Genomic DNA, 18,685 nt, shown 5'->3' with positions numbered 1-18,685 from the left:
TAGCTGCTTATTAAGAAAACTGAAAAATGTTCTTACACTGTGCTTTTGTGTGCCATGTGCATTCATGTATGTAGGTGTGCCTCAGCCCAGGATTGAGTGGTATAAGGACACGGTGCCTCTTTCCAAACTGGCCAATCCTCGCTACAAGGTCAGCGCAGCAAACGGGCTGACTGTGCGCAGGGTGCAGCCGGGAGACGGAGGAATATTCCAGTGCTTTGCTCGCAACCCTGCTGGAGAGGCTCAAGCACAGACACAGCTCTTTGTCTCCAGTGAGTTTCTCTGATGCATACACACAAGAACGCAAGCATGAATATACAAACCTACATCAGCCTTGAATTCTGACTCTATTCACTGTTGTATCACTTCACTTCTCTACCAGCTTTTTCTTTTTTTTATTGTCACTTACTTTGACTCTGTCATTTTTCTACCTTCACTACTAGCGCTGATATTCAGCATTGTTTAGTTTCTAGATTATTTTTTTCGGGGAATCAATCGAGATTCATGAAACTCAAGGTAAAATTGTTACCATTCTCGGGTTCCCCGAAAAGACAGTGGACGATTGAGCTTTCCTTTTAGCCCCTCAGTTCATCCTCTGTCTGAAACAACCTGTTTTTGCTCTCTTCCCTTGCCAGCTTTCTTGTGATTGACTTGTAAACAATAGGTTTGAACACCGTGTGGGTGCGGCTGCTGTTCTCACAGCCAGAGTATTGGGGCTAAGATTACCATACCAGGGATATGCTCTCTCACTGATATAAGTATGTAAAGTAGTATGAATCCTGAGCTTTTGGCTCACAGGTTTGATATATTAAAGTTTGTCCATATACAACTGTGACAATAATATATATCAAAAGAAATAAGGGAAAATTTAATAGGTTTTGAATCCTGCAAACATCCAGAAACTGCCAGCTGTGTTATACACCTGAAATGCTGTCAACCTCTCTCTGGATCATATCTGTACAGATGATAACATGTGTTTGACTAAAAGCATGTCCTGTGTGGGCGTGTTCTCTGTTTTGGTCAAATGACTAGCAAATAAGAGTCCGTAAAATACTGAAAGGTATTGTTGTGATCCCACCATTTGGGCAAATTTGTGAACATACTACGAACGAGATGATGTAGGATTTCCAATTTATACCATAGGTGTTTCTAATAAAGACCAAATCTTAGTGACTTTTAAGGTCAGAGGTCAAGTGAATCTACTAGGAGGCTGAGGGGAGCTGCCAGTATATATTTTTTTATTATCATTGTTATTAATTTGATCCCTCTACTTTGACGTAATGGTTTTTAATATGTATCAGGCTAGAAAGTTAGATTTGGTTTAGCGAGAATTATGCTATAATTAAAAGTCTCCATGGAGCCATCAAGATTTATGCACAGACACGTAGTGAATAAAGCCTCCATTGATCAGAGAGGGTGCAGTTGTGCTCAGGTAAACACTTTCATCCTGTAGCTCAAGTCTTTCTCTTTTCTCCTTATCCACAGTGTCCTCTAATGTTCATTGCTCTGCCTTCTGCTCTCTCATGCTCCCTCCGTGTGTTTCAGGTGTGGCCCCCACATTTGCATCACCTCCCTCTGACCAAACAGTGACTGATGGCAACACAGCCTTGTTTACCTGCCAGACGAACGGAGCTCCAAAACCTGCTATTACCTGGAGGAAAGGTAGCAATGAAGCTCCAAGACTGAGACACCCCACACTGAGACACACACACGCACTGACATAATGTATTTGTAATTAAAATGTGCTGACTTTCCTCCACCTCGAGGCTAATTTATTATTTTGTCCCTCCATAGGATCGCAGGTCTTAGCCAGCGGCTCTGTCCAGGTTCCCAGCTTCACGCTGTTGCAGTCAGGTGGTCTGCAGGTTCAGCCAGTCAGCTTCCAGGATTCAGGAGAGTACACCTGCATCGCCTCCAACACGGAGGGAACCATCAACGCCACAGCTACGCTCACCGTGTGGAGTAAGACACATGCACGGACACACAAACAAATGCACATTAAACCGTTCAATATACATTTGCTAAACAGACAAAAACAGACATGGAACACTAGTTTATCCATACCTGTCCAATAGTATTAGTTCAGTTTAGTGAGCAGCTCAGTGATTGGTTATTGATGCAGTTGGCTGATTCAGCGCTGAACTAATCATTGGATTTGCCAAGCAAGAGGATGATTGATTAGCCAATAAACCAATTGCTTGGCTGATTTTTTTATTTTATTTTTTTGCATACATATAAATATATGTTCTGGCAGCTTTAGATTAAACACAGTTCAATTACACACACTGTCAGATCCTTACTTCAGTTGAGCTGTGAGATAAATGTAAAACGTATACCCTTCAATTTATTGGAGACACGGTCACATCACAAGTGCACGGTGACTGAGTTAGGGACATAACAGATGCTCTCCACTCTGCATGTGCATTTGTTTTTCCACCAATGCCGCTTTTCTCTCTCTAAATAATATGCAACACCTGAGTGGAGCAAAGCACCAGTAATTTGATACTCAGCTGTTTTCCACACCGTTATAATGTGCGTAGGTGTGGGTGCATGCATGCTTGTGTGTTGTTTATCTTCTTGCAAACTAATTCGTATCTCGTTACTGTTGAGGAACATTTAAATGTACACATTTTAAACAAGGCCGTGCCTTGTAGTGTGATTTAACAGGTGTGTATTAATTATATTTAATTTAAGCCTCAGAATGTATCACACCTCTCTGCTCTTTCCAGATCGCACAGTCATTTCTGTGCCTCCAACAGACCAGCGTGTTATCAAAGGAACCACTGCTACTCTCAAGTGTGACGCTACACACGACCCCAGAATCAGTATCAGGTACCTGCTCCTCAGTTTTTACTACATACATGAATACCAAGTCTGATTCTCTGCTGTGTTTGACAGTTTTGTAAACTATTGTGTTTGAGTTTTGAAGCACCCAAATTCTTCCTCTGTTGCAGCTATAAATGGGAGCGAAGCGGCATGCCGGTTCTTCCGACCAGTGGGGGGCGAGTGTCTGTACGCCAAGGCCTTCTCACTATTAGCCAGACGTGGTCAGGTGATATCGGGGATTACACCTGCACTGTGACATCACAAGCTGGCAATGACTCCCGCCCTGCACGCCTGGAAGTCATGTGAGTTCAGGGAATAAATTCCTTCTGCATTATTTACCTTCTTCTGTTTTAGGTCATTGTTTGACTTTTCCACCCTTAAGAACGGCCACAAATTTAGCCATTAACAGCAAAAACCTGCAAGGCCAAGTAAACAGCCTTGGGCTTTTTGAAAAACAGACACTTGGGGGATGCTGAAATGCAATAGGTCTCCTTAAACTTATCATTAGTCTAGAGTAGGATTTCACAAACTACGATATAAAATACAGACAGTTTTATTTCCACCTAATCTGCACATTAGAGGATAAAGAACAGCGTTATACCACTGAATAAGTAACACTGACTACAACAACTCTGCTAAACTGGATAAAACACAAAGGAAGCATAACAAGGCTGCATCCATTTAACTTGCTGGAGTACTCGAAGGACTTTTCTGCAAATGTGCCATCCTTCAAAATCTTTAAACAACTGAAAGGCACTTGTTGTGTTTTTATAACAGATAGTGTAAGTTAAACCAATAAAATATACGTGAGCTACAGGCTACGGATTTTCCTCTTTGCATGCATTGTGTTGAGTTATATTAACAGGCTGCTTGCTTTAGTTTCATGTTTAGTACACTGACAAGAAAATAGCACTATTCTTCTCTTTTAACTCGGTTTGGAAAGAAAGCATTTCCCAAAGAATTAGGTTTCTTTATTAAATTCAGAAGCACATAAATATATTTTAACTTACCCTACACCTCAGGATAGTCTGATGATCTTTAATTTTCTGTGATAACTCTATTTGAGTAAACTGTGAGTAAATCATTATCTTCTGGCAGCAGCGGTTTCCTTCCTCAGGATTCGACACAGCAACGATTTTGATGTAACAGTGTCTAAAAACCTGAGGGAGCAGTCTATCCATAGCGAGCAATCTGGCTGATTCAAATTACTGATAAGACTGACAGGACGTACGCCTTATGGTACAGCATTTTACAAAAAAGACTGACTATACAAGGTGCAATTTAGGCGACGCAGCAGATGGGTAATTTGGTACACTGCCAAACATAAAGAAATGATTGTTGTCAACTTGTTTCATCAGTTGTCTAATAAGACAGTCGCTTGGGTCTAGTAATAGCCATGTTCAGTGCAGGGTCAGAACCTCTAAATCAAATACTCTGTTCATGCCATTGAAACTAAAGACACGACTAGCTGTTATTAGATACCCCTAAATGTTATGTAATGACATATCTTCTCTATACATGCTGCACACTTACTGATAATACATCAGTGAGTGTGCAGCATGTGCAGATTCCACACATCACCTTTTGTGTCTGGTATGCTCAGATTAAAACATATCATACACACATGCACGCACACACACACACACATATCAGCGTGTATCCCACGCTCCGACCCACTCAGCCTCATTACAGCCACTGAGAGAACAGGTAGTGGTATTTGTATATTAATAGGCACTTAAATAATACATTTCTAAAAGGCACTTATGATATATTAATATAATTGCCGGATAGGAAAGAGAATGAACATGAGTCCACATCCTTCTAAATTATAGAGAGACAAGAGGTTACGTATGTCAGACGCAGAGGGAGGGAGCGGATCTGTGTTTATTGCTGTGCAAAAACATGCTGGCCTGGATGGGATTTCTATACACCCGTGTTTCTGAGCGTGGTGTATGCGTGCGCAGCTGCGTGTATCCACGTGTGTGACTGACATTCTCGTTAGCTCAGTATCAATGGGTCACAGGGGCTAACAGACGCTGGCGGCTGAGGAGACAGACTAATTACCAGCGGGTTATTGGTTCAACTCCCGTAAGACCCATTCATGTGTCTGGGAGTGTGTCTGTGCCTATGTGTGTGTTTGTGATTTGTAAGGACGGTGTGAAGGTACTTGCTCTAATGTTCTCTAAGCTCATCCATTAATTAATATGATCGTGTCAGCTCGGAGAAGAAAACATCATTCTCATTTCCCCTTGCTCCCTCCGAGCTTCATTCATTGGTGTCCCTCCTATTTCTTGGTGTGCTCCTCCTCTTCCTCTCACAACATTACAGTATGTCTTATTCCTCTTCCACATCTCCTCTAGTTCCCTTTCTTTTTGTGCTTAAATGTTAAACTGCAAAGTTGCTCACAAGGGAAAAAGGAAGCAAGGCAAATGTTTTCAACCCACGTTATCTGATGCCCTTAATAGGAGCTTGCAGGCTGTCGAAGCAGAGCTCTTGGACAACATATCTTTGAAAGCTATGTTGTCCATAGCTTAGAAATAATTAATAAGCTTATGAATATGAGATACAGCCAGTCTGTACACAGGGGACTCTCTCTTTTATTATAGTTTCAGTGTAAATATATTTATTTTGTTCTTTTATGTTGTCTCAATATTTCTACCAGCACCTGCAGCCTTCATATGTAGTGACACTAGGATTTGCTGTTCTCTCCTTTTCCTCCTTCGAGCCCACAGTCTATGAAAAGACTTACGATACGCTAAGATTGGTGTAATCAAATATGTGGATTTCTTTATTGCTTTCATGAAAATACCTGTATTGCTTTCTTTGTTATTAACAGGGCAGGGATGGGAAAATGTGTGGAAAATGTATTTTTTAATAGATGTGATGAGACGCGGTGATGCAGTGCACGTACAGAGTAAATATATGCAAGGCAGAGCCATATTTAAAAGATTTCACCCACTGGAACTGATCCTGGCTCAGACCCAAGATCTAGCCTGGGTGTCAGTGCTAGCAGTATTGCACCTCACATATTTAATAGAATAACAGAACACAGGAAACCAAATATCTGTCTACTGAACAGTCTGCATATTGTCACAGATACGTTTATGAGATGCAAATGGATACATAAGCAATCAGGACACTAGTGTAGCAGTCTGAAAAAAAGCATGTATTCCCTTCTTTGCAAAAAGTTAAATAAGTAAATTCAGTGTCAGTCTTGCGTCTTGCTTCAGCAACAATAAATATTTTGGGACCCTAGCTTGCAAGAAAGACCTGAAATAGGAGAAAATTGTCCAAGTCAAAAAAATAACCTAATTTTACCAGCAGATCCAAAGTTCAGTATAAAGCTCTTTAAAGCTGTGTTTCATTTACCTAATATGTAAAAATAGTGCAATAAGTGTATAAGCAGTAAGATGTGGTTCAAATGAGTGTATGGTTAAGCAAAAGAATATAGAGGGTGGCCTTATTTTAGTTGCTTTGATCTGTGTACAGTTGCTGCTTCCTATGCAAGCAGCTTTGCAACCCACATCTAACTTAGGCCCTAGTCACACAGATGAGACTGGATGGTTGCACAAACCCTCAATTCAGTTCAAACAGTGCCACCTCAAGGTGCTTTATATTGTAAGGTAAACCCCCTAAAATAATAGAGAGATTGTGATTGCCTTGGTCAGCAGCAGACTGAGGTGCTTGCCTATAGTTTGCATGTAAGACACTGGCTTGACTGCAACAATTGCCATTTACTTTCCCAAGTACAGCAACTGGAAATGGAGACCAGGCTGTTCAACCAACACATTTCAAAAGGCACAACTTTTACTTTGAAGGCGAACATGCTCTGTTTCACAACCACTTAGTAGGTAGTTGGTGAGTGCTGGCAGACAAGTCAGCATCTTCCATGCAAACTACTGGCAACTGCAGCAACCTGCTAGCAACCAAAGCAGTTCCATGGAGTTATTTGGTTCAGCATGGTGCACAATTTTTCAACTAATTTCATGCTGGCAATTTCCAGTAACCACTTGGCAATTAATTGCAGAATGTTGAATGTTGAATGTAGAATGTATTGATGAGGCTTTACCATTTGATTTCAAAGTGACTTTTAGCAACCACTTGGAACTGTTCGGGGAATACAGGTCTCTAGGCCTGTGTGACTGAGGGTGTAATCACTTCATATCTGTTACTGTTGGCGTGAGCTCTGTTTCACGCTCTGGGTTTGCTGATGTTTCTCCCTCAGGCTTCCCACATGTACACGAGGAAAGGTGGAAGGGTCCCAGAACAGAGCCATACTGTCATATATAAATTACTGCTGAAGGAAATAACAATTTTCCTTGAACTAAAGTGGCTCTGCCTGAAATGGAGTTGCAGGTTTATTTATAGACTGGGAGCAATGGCTTTTTGAAATCTACCTGGCAATTGCTTGCAGCCAGGAAACAGTCTAGCCAAATGTCTGGATTCACACTGAAGTTATTGTAATTCTGAGGTTCTAAATGTTCATGTTTCCGTGTATTTGTCTTGATACAATAGAGCCAAAATATCAAACAAGCATGGATGCCTCATATGGGCCAAAGCCATGAGTTATGTCTTTGGTTCTGTCTAATGAATGATTTAATCAATACGTCATATTTATAGCTTCCATTGTCTAGTTTAAGCTGGATGTAACCTTGTTAATATATACAATCAGCTTTATATGTGCAGATACAGTAACTTTACCTTTGCTACCTCTGATAAAGCCTAACTATTTACTTGTCTTCATTCTTTATGTTAAGTTTAGCCTCAGATTGAATTGACAGACAGATGAAATTCAAACAGTTTCTGATGGTTTTTTTGTTGTTTTTTTTCTGTATATTCAGTGAGCTTCCACATTCTCCTCGCTCCCTGACGGCTCGCCTCAATGATTCGGACTCCCGCTCCGTTCTCCTGTCCTGGCTACGCCCTTTCGACGGGAACTCCCCTCTTCTGTACTACGTGCTGGAGCTCTCAGAGAACAGTATGTATGTGTATGTCCGTCCCTGGGCATACTTTATAGTTCCTGAACGGCGAACATCTGTTCACTCTCTGTCTACCAAGCACTGACGTGCACTCATTTACAAGAGACTGGCATATGGAGAATGGTGTTGCTGCGTAAGCGTACATGCAGATCCACTATAAATAAACTCTTATTTTCCCTGCCTCCTTTAGCCTCTCTCTCCCACTCTCTCTCTCTCTCCCTCCCTCTCTCTCTCTCACACCCACTCTCCGGTACAGATGTTGTAACAGCAGGCTGGCTCTCTATCAAATTATAGAGAGATAGGGAAGAGGTGTTGAGGAATAGACTGACAGGAGAAACAAAGTGGAGGGAGATTGGCTGTAGAGCCGCTCACTCCTGATGTAAGCTAAGGGGATCGGGCAGTGAACGTAACATAGACAGCCAAGCATTTGGCACATGACTCTAAGAGCTGGACTGATCCTTATTCTGATAATTTTTGTAGCGACACCGCCAATGTGACTTAAAGCTTTGTGCTGTCACCATTTACCAGCTGCTCTGCTGCATCTATAAAAACAGAAGCATTGCCATGGGAGCGAAGAAGAAAAGTTTGGAAAATAAGAGGGAGCGATAAAGAGAAAGATGAGGAATGGAGAGAACCTGAACGTCTGGTCGATTTTAGTGATGGATGAATCCAGACAGTGAGGAATGGATTAGAGTTTTCTGCACACTGATTATCCACTCTCTCTGTTATATATTAGATTTTTTTGTTGTTGTTGTATTGTAGTAAATGGGCCACTGTAACTACAATGTGTTTTCATGTCAGACAATGGATGTAATACCCTGGGCGTGCTTAAAATGGCACATGCACGCTATCAGTCTCACTTGCACAGATACATGTGGCTGGGGTGATAATAGGGATAATAGTGCATCTGTATGTGGTATCTTCAGCAGGAAGACTGAGAGATAAGCTGGCAACAATATGAAGCAGAATCTGCGCTTTTTTATTAATCCTTCTCTTCCCTCCAAACTTTCCTTCTTGTTGCATCATATGCTACTTCTCTCCTTTATAATTCTCTCCAGCTTACCCCCTGTTCCCTTTACCTTGCCTCTTATCTGTTTCTCCCCACTTTCCATTTGATTTATAGCTCCTGAGTGTCCCCGTGTCTCTGTTTGTCCTGCCTGCGCCAGATATTATCGGCCTTTAATCTCTGTGTCTTGTGTCTAGACTCGCCATGGAAGGTCTACCTATCAGAGGTTGATCCTGCAGTGACCAAGGTATCAGTGGGCGGGCTCACACCTGCCAGAACCTACCAGTTTAGACTCTGTGCTGTCAATCAAGTGGGCAGGGGTCAGTACAGCGCAGAGACGCAGAGGTAAGAGCGACTAATGTACATTTAGAGACAGAGCGAGGTGTCCGAGTAACACACTTACTACTCCCGGCTTTATTAAACATGCGTTTCACTGTTTCTTGTGGCGCCAAACGAGTATTTCACCGATGTTTTCTAAAAAGCACAAGACCATTTTTTGTGCAGAACATGCGATTATTTGTGTAAAAAGAAATTAATTTCATGTCTGTGTAATAGACACTGATCACGCTACTTCACAAAAGCTGAGAATGAATAAAATGCAACCTTTCAAAAGACATAGTGCCTGCATCCCCACGGTCTAGTTTGTGTATCTAAGAATTTGTGAGTTACATTGTGGGTGAACATGAGTAGGAACATGGGACTCGAAATGAGGATGAAACAGGGATAACAAGGCGTGGATGAAGAGAGCATCCCTTTTTGTTTAGAATCCATTTTCTTTGCAATGAGCAATTTATATTCATCACATTCATGCTGTAGATATCCAAGTTTGTGTGTGGTTGTGTGTGTGTTTGTGTCTCCTCATCTCTTTCTATTGCACATGTTGAACTAAGGGGTAAAAATGATGAAATAAGCTGCTCTTTGTATGTGTGTGCATGAAAGGTGTGATTTAGAATGAAAAACAAATAGAGGGCTGCACAGATTTATGGTGTTTGCTTGTGCACGCATGTGTGTATCTGTGTGTGTTTGCATGTTTATCCCAAGGGAAAACACTAATGGGGGTAATTATGATGCCTTAGCACTGGTGCACTGTATACAGTGAAACAGGGTTAGTGGAGGTGTGGAAGGCCTCTTAAGGATTTTGCCTCTAACTGCGCAGATATACTAAATCTCTAAGACATGCACAAAATACAACAGATGCAATGCTGCATTATGAAGTACGCAAACAAATACGCATGCAAACATGGTTTTGTCTTACTGAAGAGACTGACCACAGACAGATGCCAGTTGTTGTTCTGCCAAATACACTCGGCAGTCACAGCAGCTATGAGCGCTGCCATCGCACATCCACAAACCTCAGACAAGTCTGCTTTCACTTTGCCTCTTTTCAGCTCGATGTTCTTCTCTTATCTCTGCTCCTCTTTCTGCGCTCAATCTTTTCTTCCTGTGGTTTCCTTTTTTTCCAACTCTTGCTCAGTAAATTCTCCTGTTGTGCTTGTTTGTCATTACTCGCCTTCTTCCTGTTTCTCTCTTCCTTCTTTTCTCCTTTCAGCTTCCTAGTCTTTAGTCCAGAGTTGGTTGTTAGAGGGTCCGGTCAATAGATTGGAGTCTCCGTAAGTGAAACTCTGGCAGTAAGACAAGTTATCTCTGGTCAGTGTATCAGAGCAGATGGCTACGTCTCTTCTTCGTTGTTCATCTCATACGCACACACACATACACACACTTTCCTTTTCACCTGCTTGAGGTTCACTGGGATAAGACGCACACAGTCAGAGATGCCAAGGTGTGTGCTGCATATAACACACAGTTAGGCATAGCACAATGTCCTGCAGGAGCACTGAGCACCCAAGCAGAAGCATGACAAAGAGCAGTAATGTGAACAGAGTGAGCGACAAAGATCGAGGAAAGAAGTTGCTCGTAGTATCGATGACAGAAAAGCCCTAATTAAGATTTGAACTTCAAGCTGCTTCTGCTGTCTCTCATTTTGTTTGCGTCTTCCTGATTACAGTCTTTATCAAAACAGCATCAAGTCGTAAATATTTTTTGTTTCTTTCTCTCACTCTTGCCTCGTCATTACGTTGCTTTTCTTTTCTTTTTAATTTCCCTTATCAAGAGTACTGTAGCGACAGGGTGTAGTGCGAGAGACAGATCAACTAAAAGTATAGGAATGAAGCTGATCAAAGCTGAAAAACATTACCTCTGAATGAAAAATACTCTTGAAGATTCCTAATTATGCAATCTGGAGTGTAACACATGCGCAGACTTATTCATGCATGACCTGCACTCACATCATTACCATCTTTAAAGAGGAAGCATTAGCAGAGGAAAGACAGATTATACATAAATGCCTGGAACTCCAGGCATCATCAGCACTTTAAAGCATCTTATTTCAGTTCATTTTGCCTTCACTCCTTTTTTTTAGTCAGAACCAAAAGACATCAGACTTGGATGTGTGATAAAATGCTTTCCTCTGTCCCATTCTTGTTTGTCACGCATACGGATTATGCTTTTGGAGCTTCAGGAAGAAATGAAGACATATAGATCAACATTTTAACTTATTGTATGGAAGAAAGCAGAAATGGTTCAGGCTTTTTCTTCAGGCAAATCTAAAAAGGAAAATGTAACAGGAATGCACTAAAGGCTGAAGAAGGTTTAAGGTGGGCTGGTAGCAGTGATCTCAGTTTAATGTGGTTGATATCTCATTTAAATCAGCCTCAACTCCTTAACAATTGGTGCACTGTTATCACTATTTCTTCTCATAGCTTCCAAGACTATTGTTGTGACCATTCTTAGACATGTGCTTGCAAACGTCTTTCCAGAAATAGGTAAAAACCAAAATCCAGCTTAAATCTGAATTGAAATACCTTAAAATAACACGTCCTGTCATACAGGGAGTGCAGAATTATTAGGCAAATGAGTATTTTGTCCACATCATCCTCTTCATGCATGTTGTCTTACTCCAAGCTGTATAGGCTCGAAAGCCTACTACCAATTAAGCATATTAGGTGATGTGCATCTCTGTAATGAGAAGGGGTGTGGTCTAATGACATCAACACCCTATATCAGGTGTGCATAATTATTAGGCAACTTCCTTTCCTTTGGCAAAATGGGTCAAAAGAAGGACTTGACAGGCTCAGAAAAGTCAAAAATAGTGAGATATCTTGCAGAGGGATGCAGCAGTCTTAAAATTGCAAAGCTTCTGAAGCGTGATCATCGAACAATCAAGCGTTTCATTCAAAATAGTCAACAGGGTCGCAAGAAGCGTGTGGAAAAACCAAGGCGCAAAATAACTGCCCATGAACTGAGAAAAGTCAAGCGTGCAGCTGCCAAGATGCCACTTGCCACCAGTTTGGCCATATTTCAGAGCTGCAACATCACTGGAGTGCCCAAAAGCACAAGGTGTGCAATACTCAGAGACATGGCCAAGGTAAGAAAGGCTGAAAGACGACCACCACTGAACAAGACACACAAGCTGAAACGTCAAGACTGGGCCAAGAAATATCTCAAGACTGATTTTTCTAAGGTTTTATGGACTGATGAAATGAGAGTGAGTCTTGATGGGCCAGATGGATGGGCCCGTGGCTGGATTGGTAAAGGGCAGAGAGCTCCAGTCCGACTCAGACGCCAGCAAGGTGGAGGTGGAGTACCGGTTTGGGCTGGTATCATCAAAGATGAGCTTGTGGGGCCTTTTCGGGTTGAGGATGGAGTCAAGCTCAACTCCCAGTCCTACTGCCAGTTTCTGGAAGACACCTTCTTCAAGCAGTGGTACAGGAAGAAGTCTGCATCCTTCAAGAAAAACATGATTTTCATGCAGGACAATGCTCCATCACACGCGTCCAAGTACTCCACAGCGTGGCTGGCAAGAAAGGGTATAAAAGAAGAAAAACTAATGACATGGCCTCCTTGTTCACCTGATCTGAACCCCATTGAGAACCTATGGTCCATCATCAAATGTGAGATTTACAAGGAGGGAAAACAGTACACCTCTCTGAACAGTGTCTGGGAGGCTGTGGTTGCTGCTGCACGCAATGTTGATGGTGAACAGATCAAAACACTGACAGAATCCATGGATGGCAGGCTTTTGAGTGTCCTTGCAAAGAAAGGTGGCTATATTGGTCGCTGATTTGTTTTTGTTTTGTTTTTGAATGTCAGAAATGTATATTTGTGAATGTGGAGATGTTATATTGGTTTCACTGGTAAAAATAAATAATTGAAATGGGTATATATTTGTTTTTTGTTAAGTTGCCTAATAATTATGCACAGTAATAGTCACCTGCACACACAGATATCCCCCTAAAATAGCTAAAACTAAAAACAAACTAAAAACTACTTCCAAAAACATTCAGCTTTGATATTAATGAGTTTTTTGGGTTCATTGAGAACATGGTTGTTGTTCAATAATAAAATTATTCCTCAAAAATACAACTTGCCTAATAATTCTGCACTCCCTGTATACCCTTTTTAAAAAATCCAAAATAGCAAAGTAAAGTATAACATCAGAGGCTGATTGAATATGTAAGAGCAATATGGTAGATGTACAGGGGTAAAAAAAAAAAAAAAGCTTTATTATAATTATATATAAATTCTTGTAACAGCCATGGAAGACAAATAGAAACTGAAGCACAGTAGGAGATAAAGTTCTTTGGTTTTATCTAAGAGAACTGCTTTAGTATTTGGATGTCTGTCTTGAACTTCACTAAACACTAAAAACTGTTTTTTTTTCACCCTTTGTTAGAATAACTATATAATTAACCTTGAACATAAGAGGTCAGCCTTTATTTCCATAGAGCTTAATAGGTCAGTATTGCTGCTGTGGCCTTCAGATGGTGTGAGTTTTGTGACTGCTAACAAGAGGTTAAAATGAATAAGTAAGGACCACGAAGTGCTAAAAGCAGCTATTGACAGTTACAGGAGGATTTGATGTTTTATGTTCTCATTTCTTTATCTTTAGCTTGACCTTTAGATGTATTTATAATGCTTTTTTCCCCCCCATGATTAATGTTAGTCACATACTTCAGACATTGCAGACTCTATCATGCTGGCTTTGAACATCATTTTGCACCTAAAACTATCCTAGTAGGTAATGATAGTTCATGAGCATCTGCAAAGTAATGAGGCTGAACTGCTCAGTATGACGTGTCACATAACTTAGGGTTGCACGAAAAAGTAATTAATGATTAAGTAATGAGCAATGAATGAGGAGTTAGTAGTCTGTACCACTTAGCGGCTGGATCAGAGTCAATCAGGAGGAGCCACTCATGGAGAAAATCTTTTCCTCGGTGTCACAGAGCTAAATTATGAACTAATTATTCATTAATAAAGTATCTCCTCTGTTCACTGGTGTTTTATCATAATGTTCTAAACTGTACATTCTTCAGTTCGGAATTACGGGAGAATTGCTCGTTAATATTCCTTTAATTATCAAATCATTAGTGAATCGTTTCTCAGAACTACTCTGCATGTTTATGTGTTTCTGTAACTTTCACTTCTGGCCTGGCCTGAATATTTGTTTACAAGAACCTGAGGCAAAAACGTTTTTTAGCATCACTGGGCGACAAATCCATAAAAATCTTTCAGCATATTCTAATTAAAGCCGTCTGGGAGGGAGTCGGACTCGCATGTCCTCTGGGCTCCTCTGTTTTCAGGCTTCAGGAGAATCCAGCCCGTGATGAGAAACTTTGGCCAGTGGCGGTTTTTTTAGTTAGTAGAGCACAAAGTGAGGAGGAGCGTTAACGTTAAAGCGGCGTATGACTGAATGCTCTGTGTTAAATAGTCTATGTTTTGGCTTTTGATACAGTCAGTAGTCTACCTCCCCACATCCCTGTTGTCATTTTAATATTCTTGCATATATTTTTTAAACAGTATGTCTTTTAAGGTATGCACTGCACCAATGAAAGAGCATCTGCTGCCACATTAGATTTATTTTGAACCATTATTGCTGGTATAGAGTAAAAAATGGTGCCATTGATCAGAACATAATATGAAATGACAAGCATAAAACACATATGCAGAGGCAAATGTGTGCCGTAGCTGGCTTTGATTCATTGTGAGAATACGCAGAAGTATCTCTGTTTCCCTGACAGAGTCTCTTTAGTGCGTCACCCTTTGCCATTTTTAACCTCCAGCAATGCAGCACAACATTTAAAGGAGACAAGAATTAAAGTGTCAAACAAGACAAAAATAAGCTAATCTATTCAGCAGCTTTGCACCCGGTCGTGTGATACCTAGTTTCTCTCTTTGGATTTCCACTGCTCTCTGTTTAATAACACTCATTTTCACTCCTGGCCGATCAAGTTGGAATGGGGCCACGCTCAACATCCCAGTAACACCATTAAATTTAAGCACGAACATGTATTTAAAGAGAAAGCCAGCAGGCATTAAACTGTGGAGAATGACACAGATAGAAACTTTTCCTAATTCCCACTGCAAAGGGACTCTCAAAATGCCCCCCGTCACTCTCTCGCCTCCTCCTCCTTCACTCACACATTTCCTGCAGAAGATGTCCTCCCTTATTCTTTTTTCCCCACTTTTTTCATAGCAACGAGGGACACGGAAACTGTGTCACACTGTGTTAAGTTTGGGATTTCATTTGTTCACTTGCAGCGCATGTATGCATGAGTGTTTCATAGATGTGTTGTTGTGCACAAGCGCATTGGATGGGGGTAACAAACAGTAATGTATACTGCATTTAATCTTCTGTGTGAGGTTGATGTCCTCACGATGAACCTGCTACGTGAAATATTTACTTTTAATGGCTGGACGGGAATTAAGGCAGTTCACGGGAAGTTTCTGCCATCGAGGGAAAGTGTGTCAGTGTGTTTTATTTGCAATCAAACAGTGATTGAGTGGCTCTGCTCAGTACAGTACGGGTGTGCAGCTTGTTTGTATAGCGTGAGTTCATGGATGTGTATTAATGTGCACCATCAATTTCAGTCAAAAGCTGTGGCGTAGTTGTGGATTATATATATTCTCCATTTCCAGACAGCTACCCTAATGCCCATCTCATTCACACAAGGCCCATTAGCCTATAAGAGTGTGTCTGTGTCTGTGTGTGTGTGTGTGTGAAAGTGTGTGTCCCTACAGCACCTGGTGTCTGACAGTGCCTAACCTAATGGAAGTAAAGCACAGCTGTAAAACCACTGGCCTGTGCTATATATCCGCCTGTGCAAGTCTCTAGCTAACAGCTTTCACACCCCTGCTTTCACACAAACACGCACGCTTATAGATGTGAACACACATTTATCGACGCATACTGATTCACAGACACACAAATACAGACAGCCATACCACAGCTAATGGTTTGATAGCTTATAGAGAATCATTCAGAGAGAGATTGTGGGGCACGGACGGGAAAGTGAGGAAGGGGGAGGCTGGAGGGGGATGGTAATGTAAATCTCCAGACATAATCCACGGAAGGGGAAAAGACCATCGGATGTAGCAGTCTGTCTTAAGCTGGGAGAAATTTGTTTGGAGTGTTTGTATGTGCGTGTGTGAACACATATGGCTCTGATTATGTTTGCTGAGCTGCTTACTGTAAAGCCAGAGGCTGACCAGCTCAGCCCTGTGTGCTTTACTAGCCGCGAGAGAGCCGGGAGCTTTAATCACGGGGGTGGGGGTGATTGGAGAGTAGAAGAGGAGGGAAGGAGATGAGTAAAAGATAGAAGGACAGAATAATTGAGGCCAAAGGACATGATGGATGAAAGGTGAGAGTTTGCAGATGGGAAGAAAAAAACAGAGAAGTAGTTCAAAATGTCAAAGTAAAGATGGGAAAAAGGTTTGGAGAGACAGAAGAGGGCAAAGGGAGAGAGGGATCACAGTGGCTCGCTGGAAATAAAAAGACAAGCTCTTTGCTCATTCTCTAGTAATAGTGATTTAAGTATCTTTTGCTGTCACACTGTGTAGCTCGTCTGCTCGGGGGATTGTGGTTGGGTTGAGGGTGAAATAAATGCTGTCCAGATAAGAGCGTTTGAATACAAATTCAACTAAATTAGGAAGATCTGAAAGTTAAAATGGGAGGAATAAAACAGAATATAAACAACCGGACTGCAAGACGCAGGCAGGAAATGCATGTTTGTTTATTTGAGTTGTCGAACCAAAACAAAACAAAAAACACGACAGCAACTCAACTTGTATGGAGTTCATGAAAACTGTGTTTTAAGCACCCAGTCTCAGCTCAATCATTCCCAGGAGAAATCCTCTGGTGCGCTGGAAGTGATGCGTTAAGCGTTCCCAGCAGCAGCAGCAGCGCTGGCTGTTTTTAAATGAACAATATAGCAAGAGATGAAAAACAAATGTATTAAAGGAAATTGGAAGATACACCAGGAGACAAGCAATGAGAAAGCTGAGTGCAGAATTCAATAAGAATTCATCAGAGCTGCTTAAACTGCGAGATGATTTTCTGGAATAAGTTGCAGCTCCGTCCCGTGTATCTCCACTGACAAACACCGTCACTGATTTGGAGGCACACTGACCCCCGGACGAGAAAAGATGAAGATATTTAGGAAACAGTGTTGCTTAAAAAATTACTTTGTAGCCTGCTCCCCTAATAAAGTGTTCCCCTGCAGACTGTATGTGATTGCTTGGACGCCCCGTGATAACGATAAACGCTGTGCCTACACTTCTACGGCGACACTGATATTCTCATTATGCGATGTCTAATAAACTTGATTCATAATAATTTTTCTGTGTCCCTCTCTCTCTTTCTCTCTGTCTGTGTGCATTAGGCTCATGCTAAGAGAGGAGGCACCCAGCGCTCCTCCGAAAAATATTGTGGCCAGTGGGCGCACAAACCAGTCCATAATGGTCCAGTGGCAGCCTCCACCAGAGCCCCAGCTTAATGGCGTCCTCAGAGGATATGTACTCAGGTAAACACACACAGAAACATGCGCGTGTTTGGGTGTTGTTGTGCAATGTAGGGATAGTGAAAGTAACAGAAAGAACTGGTACACTGCACATGTGACTTAGCGAGTGGGCCCGTACATTTTTTCCCTTCTTGGGTGCAGCAGAAAGTGTCACTGGGATTTCTGCAAAACTTTGTGGTCCTGTTAGTTTGGTGCAGTCTGTGCATGAACCGCTGACTCGTTAGGGCTCCTCTCTGTCAGAACTTGCATTATTTGTGCTGCTAAATAATCCTTGTTTCCTACCAGCTTCATTTAAAAGGAAATAAACTTTGTAAAACCACAGATTTTAGGGATTCTCTGAACTTTGTTTTTACTTGCATTTTACTCAGCATCTTGTTTTTGTTTATTTATTTTTGCAAGTAAAGGAGAAAGACATTTAATTTCTATGAATACACAAGGACAGATGTAAACCCCTGACTTTAAGATATTTTTATCCCATCTAGCTAAAGGACCGATGATGGCAAAGTGTCCGTCTGTCCATAATTTAATTACTGCTCCTCCTACAGTATTGGTCAGGATTTCATCAAACATACACGTTTAATGGGAGTTTCACTCAAACTGTGTTCAAAAGTTCAAGGTCACATTTTTCATTTTATGGCCACTTTTCCATTTTCGTAAGAATCACTACTCCTCCTGGAGATTTTAGTGAAAATTTGCACACAATGATTGCTTAATGAGTCTTTAACAAAACTGTGCTCAAGGTCAAGGTCACATTTGTCTTTGTACGGAAAATAATTGTAATCCGGATGAGCTGCTGCGTCACAAACATTCTGGTTACATTGTGTTCTAGATGAGGCCTTTTTTTATCTCTCTCAGAAGAGGACAACTGTGGTTGCTGTAGTATAAGGTCATAAAAACTTTAATATGAAAATGTGAAGTATTTTCATAGCATGTTTATGATTGTGTGTTTTTGCTCATTCACAATACGACAGCTCTCTTTCGCCTAAATAATGGCTGCTTCATGTTTCTTACTGATAATA

The 18,685-nt window shown here is 41.3% G+C and overlaps 1 protein-coding gene across 3 annotated transcripts in view; it reads left to right on the top strand.

Moving 5' to 3' along the window:
* Positions 1 to 18,685, top strand: part of LOC100701042 (protein sidekick-1) — a 262,584-nt gene that overhangs the window by 179,385 nt on the left and 64,514 nt on the right. For all 3 annotated transcript variants that reach the window (XM_005460732.4, XM_005460731.4, XM_019360120.2), the window contains 8 exons: positions 75 to 269; positions 1,543 to 1,659; positions 1,792 to 1,959; positions 2,727 to 2,829; positions 2,952 to 3,125; positions 7,665 to 7,801; positions 9,006 to 9,153; positions 17,529 to 17,669. In XM_005460732.4, the coding sequence (XP_005460789.1) occupies positions 75 to 269; positions 1,543 to 1,659; positions 1,792 to 1,959; positions 2,727 to 2,829; positions 2,952 to 3,125; positions 7,665 to 7,801; positions 9,006 to 9,153; positions 17,529 to 17,669 (1,183 nt within the window). The remainder of the gene's footprint in view (positions 1 to 74; positions 270 to 1,542; positions 1,660 to 1,791; positions 1,960 to 2,726; positions 2,830 to 2,951; positions 3,126 to 7,664; positions 7,802 to 9,005; positions 9,154 to 17,528; positions 17,670 to 18,685) is intronic.

This window comes from Oreochromis niloticus, linkage group LG6, assembly GCF_001858045.2.
Source record: "Oreochromis niloticus isolate F11D_XX linkage group LG6, O_niloticus_UMD_NMBU, whole genome shotgun sequence".
Classification (NCBI taxonomy): Eukaryota; Metazoa; Chordata; class Actinopteri; order Cichliformes; family Cichlidae; genus Oreochromis; species Oreochromis niloticus.
Note: the sequence above shows the minus strand (reverse complement) of the source record. Positions and strands in the feature narration are given on the sequence as shown.